General features: G+C 37.4%; 1 protein-coding gene across 1 annotated transcript; it reads left to right on the top strand.

Annotated features, from left to right (window-relative positions):
* Positions 1-4,521: 4,521 nt before the first annotated feature.
* On the top strand, positions 4,522-5,889 carry LOC116249561 (zinc finger A20 and AN1 domain-containing stress-associated protein 5-like). The gene has a single exon (XM_031622687.2). The coding sequence runs from the start codon at positions 5,118-5,120 to the stop codon at positions 5,742-5,744; it is 627 nt and encodes a 208-aa protein (XP_031478547.1). The 5' UTR covers positions 4,522-5,117; the 3' UTR covers positions 5,745-5,889.
* Positions 5,890-12,141: the final 6,252 nt, after the last annotated feature.

The following is a 12,141-nucleotide window of genomic DNA, read 5'->3' as shown; positions in this document are numbered from 1 at the left end:
TTGAGTTGCTAGGGTGAGATCGCTGGCTCGCACTGTGCTAAGGCTATTTACAACTGCTCTACACTCAATCCAATGTCATTGGATGCTTTCCTTTGTCAAGAATAAAATGTTTAAATATGTTTTGGAGTTTGGCCACTTCTAACCTACCCTTCTTCGCCTCTTTAAAGCTAAGTATTGCCCATCGCGCACGGCCTCATCTACCTCCTTCTTCTCTAAAAAGCCTTACCTCTTCCTCTCCTTTGTCGAGTTGCCCACCTGTGGACCTATCATATGGCCCTTTTCCTCAAATACCACTTTCACCTTCTTGTCATACCATCACACTATGTTTGGGTCTTTCACTTTGGTATTTAGGGTCTTTCGGTCTGCATGTTTTGGTTTTGTCTAGCTTTTACTTGCCGGTCATATTAATACCTTTGATAATCTCCAGTGTCTTCGCCTTTAACTTCCAACCATTGTGCCCTATTACTTATTAGTTGTCAGTTCTCTCTCTTTGTGACTGATTGCTGCTTGACTGGTAGACCCATCTTTGGCCAAATCAATTGTAAGACCATTGTTGCAAACATAAAATTAATTGAACTATTGAATTTTTTAATGAGAGGAAGTGAATGTTTGAATTTTCTTTAAGAGTTTCGAATACAACACTAAACTGGAAAAGGATATAAATTATAGAAACAAGGTTTACTAAGTCAAGATGGTGGCTGTCCAAATGACAATGCAAGATTAATTGTCAGTTTGATTCTTGTGGGCACTATTCACATGAACTACAAATAATGTATCTTTAAATACTCAACTGAACTTCTTACTGGGGAGAGAGGAGAGGGGCTCGGAACTCTTCTAGATATCTCTAGTTTTCTTACTCTAGGTCCAAGTTCTTAAAAGTACTGGCTATAACAACCTTACCCACTTTTAACTTTTAATCTGAGCCCTAATTCATAGCTTGATGGGTTACAACTTACCCATCAGCCCCCTTAGCTCAAAAATCAGTGAAAATCCAATGTGTTGGTAACAAAGGTTGAAAGATGATACTCCACAGTCCCCTTGTAAGGAAACAGTCACCAGGCCATGCGGCCGTAGCAAAGAGAAGAGAGAGAGGAGCATAGCAGGGTAAGATGGTCGTCCGTGCTTGCCGGCGATTGGGCATTTGTAGCCGCTGTGGTGTTACTACCAGCCATTGGTACCTGCTCACAGAGGTGAGAGCTCATGTGGGAGACGGCGTCAAGGAGGAAAGAGAGAGAGCCGGAGGGAGGAGAGAGGTGAAGCTGGTTATATGTTATGTGCACATTGATTTGCAGAAAAAATTATGCACAGGGATGTTGAATGACTAAAATACATTCATTAAAATTTAAAAAAAAAAAACTTTTTAAAAAGGGTAAAAAAAGACTATGAAAAAGTTTAAAATGTCTATTATTTTTTAAAAAAATTCCAAAAAATACCACCTCTAACCCAGGAGCGGAGGGAAGGGGGGCCCGCTTGGGCCATGGCCCGGGTGAGCGCAGGAATTTTTTTTATATTGAAAAATCAATTTTTTTTAGTGTGGCCCAGTCCGTCGCTCCTCTTGGCTAGACCCGCGAATCGTTTGGCCCGCTATTGAAAAAAATCTTGATTTAGCCCCTGCTCTCCCCCTCATTTCTATATACTTGTTGCATGCATAGAGTTGTGCGCACAACTCAATCTAAAGAATGGGGCAAGGGAGACAGAGGAAGAGAGGGAATGAAACCTGTCAGAAAAGTTGGGATCAATCACGTACATCTGATTCAATGGTTTCCATATATATTGGTAGAAGCCGAACCAATAGGTCAGAGACAAAAACCAAACTCATTAAATGTGATATTTAAAGTGTTTTTTAGGCTAACTTTACAGTATGATCTTAATGATAGATTGATAAAAAAATGTATATTAAGTTGATCATTTCCTTTGTTGTAATAATGTTTTTATAACAAGCAAAATTGAATGACTCTCATAGCACCAACATTTTGATAAAAGAAGATTCAACATTTTTCATTAAAATAATTTGATTCAAAGCATGCTTTATATCAAAATAGGTTTTGTAAACATATTAAGATGTTTATATGTTATTTGAAATTAATTTTTAGCAAAAAATTAAAGGGATTGGTTTTTATCTCTGACCTAAGTGTTTCAACCAATCTCTCTCTCTCTCTCTCTCTCTCTCTCTCTCTCTCTCTCTCTACATATATATATATATATATATATATATATATATATATATAAGAAGACTATGCCATGTGCCAAATGGGAATGACTAAAAAAATGTGTCACTAGAAATTAGCTGTCATATAAGCATTGTTTATACTAACATTGGGCCATAGAGTTCCTAGCAGTATATGAAACTTATAGTGCAAATTTTAAATTTTAGTTATTTGGTAACATCCCAAATATATATCATTTGTTCATCCTCACACCGCCATATGGATGGTCAACTATTCATGTAAAAAAAAAAAAAAAAAAAAAAAAAAAAAAAAAAAAAAAACTTAATAGGTTCAACAGCCCTCACGTTTCAGACTTGAAGGAATTGTCGAGACTGTTGAGATTAAGTTTAAAAAATGGTAATTCAATTGTGTTTTCAAGAGACTAAAAAACTCATCAAACAAAAAGAAACAAATAAGTTTCTTAATGAGTTCTTTATCTCCTTTTAATGGTATCTAAGTTTCTTGAAAATACAATTAGGTTTCTATTTTGATCAACTTAGAAATGTTAGGGAAGAATAAGAATAATAATATTCTCATACATTTGGAAAAAAATGGGTAAGCACACTATTTATTTATTTTTTGTTAGTTTAGTTTCGGATTCCTTCCACTCGTATTCTAATAACTTGGAATATTATATTAATATACTTATAATTCAAATATATAATTATAATAGATATCTTTATAACAAAAAAAGATTGTCTAGATATGATAGGACCTAATCTCATCAACTTATTTCAATTTTTTTACCATAATACAAACTTTCATTTCATTTAATGGGAATGGTACGACATGTGGCTTCGAACTTTGGACACAAACCACAAATGTAAATAGATGATCATATGGATAAATCCATGCTTATGCATCTAATCCCTCAACTTTTATTTCAATGGGTTGATTAGACATCTGAAATATATATGTTATTTAAGATAATGATATGTAAATAGATATATCTAAATCACTATGAATGAATGGGGGGAGATGTTAGTTCTATCTAACTGACTTAATGAATGAATCCTGTTTGATGGTTTGTTGGGAGCCAAACAAACTCATATAATGATTCTCTCAATTTCAATAGAATAAATCTCGATCCAATATAGTATGAATTGGCAATCTAAACATATATAGACAAAACTTAAAATAGGCTCTTAAAAAATAGTTAACTTTTGTTAGGCTTGTATCATTTTTTTTAGGTTCACTAGGATTTTTATTGGATGGAACTTCCAATTATTTTGGTAGGAATCTGACATCCTTGTTCTCAATCTCAACAAATCTTTTTTTTCTTTTTTTTTTTTTCAGGAAGGATTGTAATGTGTTTCTCCAGTATTGCGGGGTTCTTCATATGATTTTCTTAAAATTAATGGCTTAAACGATTCTCATCAAATCTGTATATATATATATATATATATATATATATAGAATGTGTGTGTTAAAGCAATTTTTTGCACAGTTCAACCATATAGATATGATATTGAGATTATTTTGGTAAAAACGTACGTTAAGTTAATCATTTTTTTAGTCGAATAATGTCTTGGAGTAATAGGAAAATGAATAATTGTTATAACATCAAAATTTACTAATAGAAAGACCAACATTTTTTAATAAAAGCAAGTCAAATTAAAACTTATTTTTATATTAAATTACTGCTTGTAAACATTGTAGAATGTTTATGTTTTATTTAAAATATATTTTATTAACAATTTAAGAGGTTTGGTTATTATATATTGCCATTTGGCTAAAAATTCAAAACCATTGTTAAAGACCAATATCACATGAACATTAGCTAAGGATTGTGATATAGCCACCGTTCATAGTATAGTTAATTATATATATATATATATTTTTTTTTTTGTCAATGGTTTTTGAATGGAGAAATATCACAAACTTTGCCAAGGGTACACAAATACTCATATTACATATTATTCCATTTTAATTGATCAAACAATCCTGACAGACTTACCTTATTTATCAATTTATAAATAAAAAAAACACTATGAGTCATGTTTTTTAAGAATGATTTATGATCATTTTAATATGATATCATACATACGGCAGTATAGGATTTCTTTTATGTGCATATGTGTGTGTGTGCGCGCGCGCGCGCATTTGTGTAACTAGAGCGAAATTGGTGGCACTTCTGTAAAAAGAACTGAGTGCAAAAGTTACCTTTTGTCCTATACCTTTAAACCTTTTAAATAAATTATTCAACAATAACCTTTTTGTTTGTTAAATATTTTATTTAATTCCGTCCCATCCACTGTCATCTTCTTTCTTCCCTAATTTATTAATACTTTATTGTTGATAATTGGTTTTTCTCTAATTCGTGGTTCCAGGTATTTATTTTTCTGGAGGAAAACTGTCTCGAGATTTCCCCCAAATTCTTCCCCCTTTTTTTGGTTGCTAGGGTTCCGGGACACGCCCATCAATCGATCATATGCGAGGGAGACCATTTTCTCCATCGATTCCTCCCGAAACCCTATCTTTTTCGTTCCTTCCTAGCTCTCTAATTTGGTTTTTAGCTTCTTCAATCGTTTTATTTCTTGTTTTCTGTTCTTGTGTTGGTCGCCATGAGGTTTTCTGACGAATCTCTCTTTTCGCGTCCTCCATTTTCCCTTTTTCTTTTTTTCGGCATCAATCGCTTGCTTGTTCTCTGATGCTGCGTTTTCATCTGAAAAACTTGCTTGCTTCCCGTGCGATTTGTGCTTAAAAGTTTCCCCGTCGTCAAATTAGCTCCTTCCCTCTTGGTTTGAGTCCGGTTGGGGTTTTCTCCTTTTTCGTGATTCCGGTTTGTGTAATTCCGATAACGTGCCATTTGGAAATCTTGCGATTTCGGGAGTTTTCTGGGTGGTTTCAACCCATTTGGAACTAGGGTTTTGACATACGGTCCCTGTGGAGGGAAGCGAGGAAACTTTTATGGCTCAGGAAAGCTGGAAAAGGGAGAAGGATGAGACCGACTGTAAGATCAAGGAGGGTCTCATCCTCTGCGTCAACAATTGTGGCCTTTTTGGTAGCCCTACCACCCTCAACATGTGCGTCAAATGCTATGGCGAATACCTCCTGAAAAAGCCCAATTCCTCACCATCACCAACGCCACCATCACCTCCATCAGCAGCAGCAGCGGCAGCAGCACCACCACCACCACCAACGTCGCTGCCACCGCCCAAAGATCCATCACTGTCATCATCAGCACCACCACCTCTTCCGACAGCAACACCACCACTACTGCCGTCTTCTTGTTCTTCTCCTTCACCCTCGCCACCGTGTACGCCATCAAAAGAGACGCCCGCGAAGCGTCCCCGGGACCTGGACTCGGCTATAGAGGACCGGCCTTCGAAAATGATCACAACCGTGTTTCGGTGCTCAAGCTGCCACAAGAAGGTGGGCTTGACGGGATTCCGGTGCCGCTGCGGGGACCTTTTCTGTGCCCGGCACCGCTACTCGGACGCCCACGGTTGTTCGTATGACTACAAAGCTGCGGGAAGAGAGGCAATTGCGAGAGAAAATCCTGTGGTTAAAGCCGCTAAGATCATCAAGATCTGAAGTCTCTTCCCTCTTCTTTGCTTTCTATGGTATTACTTGTACTGGTTTGGGTTGAGAAAATTAGTGAATGTGGGTATTGGTGTAACTGCCAATTTGGTGTAATATGATATTACTTTTGCGTCCCATATTTGTTGCATTTGATTCACTGTTTATAGCAACCGCAGGCGTATTTGTGTTGGATTTTCTGTTCCATGTTAAACTGATCTAACCTTTCTTCCAGCTAGTTTTTTTGTTTATGTTTGGGGATTGTCTGTAAACTTTGATAATTTGTTTGGCATGGTTAGATGCCTCTGAAGAGCGTAAGTATTCTCGGTTGTTGTTTTAGTCATTGCAAGTTGCAATGGTTCTTGCCAGAAAAATCATATTTACATGTTCTATGACCTATGTCACTTCTAAGTGTAGATTTACAGATTCGTTTGTATAGTAATAGCGTCGGATCCTAGAAAGGATTTTTGCTTCTTTTGCCATTGACGGTCTTTAACAAATAATTTTACGGTGTTGTGGTCAAGAATCTGTTTGTCTTACCGTAGGAATCTCTTCTTTTTTTTCTTCCCCCAGTCTTCCGATAGCGTTCGAGCAACAGAAAAGCAGCAGAAACAGCAAGGAAATGTAATTTAGTTCTTGTTTCGTTGGCATGATTTTACAGCAAAAAATTCATATAATGGGTTTTGTCGAACCGGTAAGAAAAAAAATATTGTCAATCACTTTGATGTGCCGGCTGCCTATTCCTGATTCTTGATTAAGATTGGATGAGAGGAAAGGAGAGATTTGCAGGGATGCAGGCAAATATTGCTTTTCTCATGTTTAAAGCAAAGTTGAGCAGTAGTTTTTCTTTACTGAAAGAAGTGGATGTAACAATCGCGATGCCATAATAACTCTTCAAGTCTGACCTCTTTACAGCTCGTCAAGACCTATGCTATCAAAAATTGCTTCTGTTATTGTTTCGCTCTTTCAATCCTTCTGATGGGTGGTCGTGACTCGGGTGCCCTTTTTCCAAAAAGTAGACTGGCCAACAGCTATCTTACATTACTTTCATTCAGAAGTAAAGGTAGAGAATTTTAATTGTTAAGTGGTTGCCGAGAAGATATGCACTGTCCAAAAGACGCCTTTTCTCTTTTCTCAATCAATTTCCTTTCTGCAAACAGTGGTGGCGATGCAGATGCGTGATCAGTAATGTCAAATTACAGCCTCCTTCCTATGTTCTTGCTGTTGCGAACCGGTGGGTGTCTATTTTTGCATTTTTGGAAGAGAAAAGCCAGTCGTGAAGCTCTCTTGAGCACTCTGGTATCGCCCTTCAAGTTTCTTTCTCAATTCTGACAGACAAGGTTAAGCGGAATCGGACCATGGCTATCACAGTGGCAACCGCCATCTGCGGTACCAGGACGATTCCTCGAGAATCTAAACAAAACAGTACCTTTTTTCTCTTAAAAACACTTTCCGACTCGACTGCATATGGTTCACGGGGCGTTGCTTTTACATATACTGTACAAGAGACAAGCTTGCTCACTTACCATTTAGGTTGGTGGTGTTGCTTTTAGCTTATTGCCATGGCCACCTTGCAGCGTCAGCTTTCCTTGGGTTTTCTCTTTCCCGAAGTTCATTTCTTGTGATCCTCCTGAGCCATAGAGAATTTTGTAGCCCAAACGCTATTTTAACAAAGCGCATATGGTCGACGGTTCATCTTGTTTTTTTTTGCACAAGAATTTAGTTCGAGAAAATTATTTTCAAATCTAGCTTCTGGTGCAGTATAGGAACTCCAAAACACCAGAAACTTTTTCCGGCCAAACATGCTCGCTCTTTGCTACGCATGGACACACATACATACACAAGTGAAGATTCCTGGTTGCCAAACTCCGGGACATTTGAAATCCTTAAGAAAGATCAGGTTCTTCAGGTCTGTGGTCAGAGACAGAGCCACATATGGGCTGGAGTGGACAGTTGTCTATACCAGCCCTTCAATATTTTTTTATTTTTATATTAATAAATTCAAATATTTGTTTTGTTATATACGTATTTATCTTTCGGATATAAAAATCTGTGAATGAATGCCCCTCTACAAATTTTTCTGGCTCCAAAACTGTATAAATTTTGTTTCCGCAACAATGAAAGCCTACCTGATTACTTGCCGGAAGTCTCGGTGCACCAAAAAATCGAAAAAAAAAGAAATAGCACTAAACTTTTAACCTCGATTTTCTAGTCAAAGAATAACTAGAATCTGATGTTGAATGTCCTCTATTTCCAATTATTTGAACGGAGGCGAGTTTGCCATATGCATAAACATGTTTAGATAGCTAATCTGATACATTTTTACGGCCGATGTTCCAGTACGAGAGCTCCAACTTAGCTTTTCTTTAATTGTCATTTGATCATAAGCTGCGTTTGAACAAAATAAACTGGTCTGATGTAAAGTCGCCCACAGACATTTCCGACCACCTTACATTATGTTTCTGACTACCACTGACATCCTTATCCGGCTAACATCTTTCATTTGTTTGTATCAGGTAATTCGAATAGGATGTAAGTGGAAGAGGACAGCTTGATGGTTAGCTTCCAACTATCGCAATTATTGCATTTGCGAAGAAACCTTAGTTCGGGCAAATCTAGGGAAATCTAAAGAATCATTCACCGGATCTGGAGTTTCAAATAATGCTCAAAGGTAGAAAGCGTGTAACTTAATGGTTCATATGAATGGGAAAGTCAGAGATGGGCAATCTGGGAGAGAGATTCGATATTTAAGTGTCGATATTATCACAACTATTTTATATCCCCATTGTCACAAATATCAAGGACAATTGTTTCACATATGCCAACTGATATATGGCTGATGATAGAGTATGAAGATGATCCGCATGCAGGTCAGATTTTGCCCAAAATGAAGGGAATAAACAAACGTGGGCCTTTTTAGAGTAGCGACTAAAACTATAACATCTCCTATATTTAAAGATTGTGAAGAATTTTTGTGAAGAATCTTTAAAGATTTATATTATAAAATAGATGGTTGTCCTGGTTTTTAGTTTTTTTAAGGTTGAAGTAGAAACTGCTAGGGAATAGGTTGAGACCTACCGAACCATCGGCTCGGGCCTAGGAATGGGTTTAATTAAGGGGGTTGAATTATAATATCTCATAAATTTAATATAGTATTGAACATTGTGAGGCATCTTCAAAAACTTATAAAATGGAGTTATTAAATAAATAGTTGTCCTCATTTCTAGCCTTTTTGGAGTTGGCTCTGAATTTGAGCCAAAACTGTTACAAAGTAGATTGAGATCCACCGAACCAAGGGCTCTGAATAGTGTGGATAAGTATACTTTGGGTGTGCCTGAGCAGGATCCTCCTTCCCCACTGCACATATGCTGCCATTTGTAGCATCGCGACTTAGCGCTCATGGGAATTAAAATGTGCTGACAGCTACCCAACAGTCCGACCAACTAGACTAAAGCCCTTAACCCCTTGACTCTAACGTGCTTATTTAGAATGAGTAAAATGAGACTTAAGGAGATTTTTTCTTCTTCTTCTTTGGGAGGAAGTTGCCGTGGGCCTTCATTTTGAAGACTCGCCTCCAGTCCATGACCAAAGTTCACGCGAGAGCCTTCGGTTACTTTCTGCATACGGTGGCACATGAAAGACAGGTAGCGTTGATGTAGATGGCCCATCTCCGCACTAAAGTCCAATAATGCTTGCCAGAATTAGGAGTAGGTTCAGGCAGCAGTGCACGACGGATGAAGGAGAAGTTAATGCTCTGAAAGGCCTTAATACGTATGAACAGAATATGACATCGATTTTGGAGTTTCCATCACCCCCATTAGGCCATTATCATGTCAAGATCGATTCTTTTTAGCCACCTTCTTGGACAAATTTTGGGACAGACGGAATCCGTACTGCAAAATTTGTAAGGAGTAAAGATATTGACATCGCTGGCAGGGCCAAATCCGGTCGGAACTTTTGACCGGCGATTTCGCGGCCTGCTCCCTCTCTCTCTGATTTAAAAGCATAAAGGGAAACTATATGGGTTCGCATTCTCACCGTGGAGTTTAAATACTGTTTTCAGAGAACATTTTCATTTTTGGGCCCATGTTTTCTATAACTTTGAAAAAATCGACTACTTTTTGTGACCCTTTTATAAGAGCTACACATTTCATGAAAGTTATCAAATAAGGGTTTACAATGGACCTGTTAACTTGACAAAGACCGACAGCCAGAAAATATTTTTTTCATTATCACCATGTATCACCTAACAGGTTTAATTTCTCAAGCCAAGGAAAGTTGATGCCAGCCCCTTCTGCAAAAAAATTATGGAGTATAACTCATATTAAAAAACTGCAAAAAATTGAAATTATAGGAAAGAAAGAATGGAAAAAGAAATTTCCCTGCTCTTTGTAATATAAGTAGTCGTAGGAGCACGTATTTTCTATAATTTCAACGAATCGAGACCAATGAAATTAAAAGAACTACCAGGTGAATTCTACTTTACAAGTTATTGTTGTCAAAATTTTATTGCGTAGATACAAATCTACAACCTTGATTCCGCTTAATTAATACTCTTGCAAAATCACCAAATTTTGACATTTTGTGATTGAATGACTTTGGAAATTTACAATCGCGTCAGATTCCGAGGGCTCAAAGACGGCCCAGCCCGAGAAATTGTCAGCCTGAGACCCTTTTTTTTACCGCGGGAGGTCCAACCTGGTCTGAGCTAAAGCCATTAGGTACCCAACCTGATGCCCACTTTATCCGGGACCATTTTCTCTCAAATTGTCACAAGAATGAGGTTTAATTTGTTGAAACAGGCGTGTTCGTGAGATCAAAATATTGTCAAATAGTAATAAACAAAGATGATTCAACAGATCGGTCCTGCCCAAATTCCTTCACATGGGCTTCCATATTAAACTATGAAAAGTTCTACCAATACGCTTGTATGAAATTTAGGAAATGAAATTACTCCTCAATTATGTTTACTTCCTTTGATGCAAAGCAGGTTTTTGAGATTAAAATAATATTGACGGGCAGGTTTGAGAGATGAAAATAATAGAAACGAAGATGATTCAGCAGATCGATCCCGCCCAATTTCCTTTAAATGGGCTCCTTAAACCATATAAAATTTTACTGAGACACATTCTAGTCGTGTCGATGTAATTTAGGAAAATAAAATTACTCTATGAATTCATGCTATGTTGTTCACTGCTCTCGGGTATTGAAACTTGTCCTCGACGTTAGATATTGCGTTCTTAATTCTTACTCCAATAATGTTTGTCTTCGTGGCATCTTCGCGAATATTTTATTAATGAAGAAAAAGAATTCAGAGTGCTGAATTTGAATGATAAAAAAACAGTCCATTAAGCATATGCACGACTGTTCGTCACTATTTTACTGCCCTCGACTAAAAATCTCGTCACAAAACAACAACGGTTATCAGGCTTTGGCAGAAGCATTGAATTAAAAACTAACTACTACGAACGTCCATTGACAGGGCATCGAGAAGTGCATTTATTTGTTTTGGATCAATAATGTTTGACTAATGAAAGGCTTTTAATGGGAAAGGTTCTGGCTAGACTCAAATCCACTACTGCTTACCTGCATTGTTCACCTTTCTAATCTGAAAATGACACGAGCAACCCAAGTAACAACACCCAGTAACACACAGGTTGGGTTTCGCCATCTGGATACAACCCTGAATAGATACCGAACATCATCTTGTTAATATGTACTATTTGTATCTGTCAACACAAACATGTGTTCCAGCTTTCCGGACATCAATCAATAGTCGTCGTTTGGCAGTTGGAACACTCTAAGTGTTTTATAAATCTATCTCAAAAATTAAAACACATTCATGAAACATTACAACTAAATGCCCATAAATCCACTCCAATCTTTAAGGCAGATTTATGAAATACTTACCGAGTGTTTCATTTGTCAAAGCTAATACAATAACCTGCCCCAATTTTTGAAGGAGTCTCATAAAATAGTATGTTACCATTTCATTAGCCAAACGACCCCTCAGCCATACAAACTAGGTTTAAAATTTCCTTTCTGAACTGACATAGTTGAGGAGAAATGAGTGAACACGGCCATCATGCAGCAACAATGCATATGCTCCTCCGCTGACCATCAGGCGTGGAAGAACTAGTGCTCAGATGGACCACCGCCACAATGCATATGCTTGTTGTCATTAGAGTGGATGAGAGAAATTCTTGACATCCGTTTGAGCAAGACTCTACACGCTGTACTTGAGGGCACCCCTCACCACTGATAATGACTAAACTGGAAACTAGTTCAGGATACTACACAAATTGTAGACTGATGGTTTCCTTATGTATTTTTCTCAAATATGGTGGCAACCCATTTCAATGTACTTGGTTATTGCATAGAACAAGTTCTTACACACACACACACACACATA

This window comes from Nymphaea colorata, chromosome 3 (assembly GCF_008831285.2).
Source record: "Nymphaea colorata isolate Beijing-Zhang1983 chromosome 3, ASM883128v2, whole genome shotgun sequence".
NCBI classification, from domain to species: Eukaryota; Viridiplantae; Streptophyta; class Magnoliopsida; order Nymphaeales; family Nymphaeaceae; genus Nymphaea; species Nymphaea colorata.
Note: the sequence above shows the minus strand (reverse complement) of the source record. Positions and strands in the feature narration are given on the sequence as shown.

Bases quoted from the DNA above. Each gene is read 5' to 3' on its own strand.
- LOC116249561 (XM_031622687.2), top strand. From the start codon at position 5,118: ATGGCTCAGGAAAGCTGGAAAAGGGAGAAGGATGAGACCGACTGTAAG.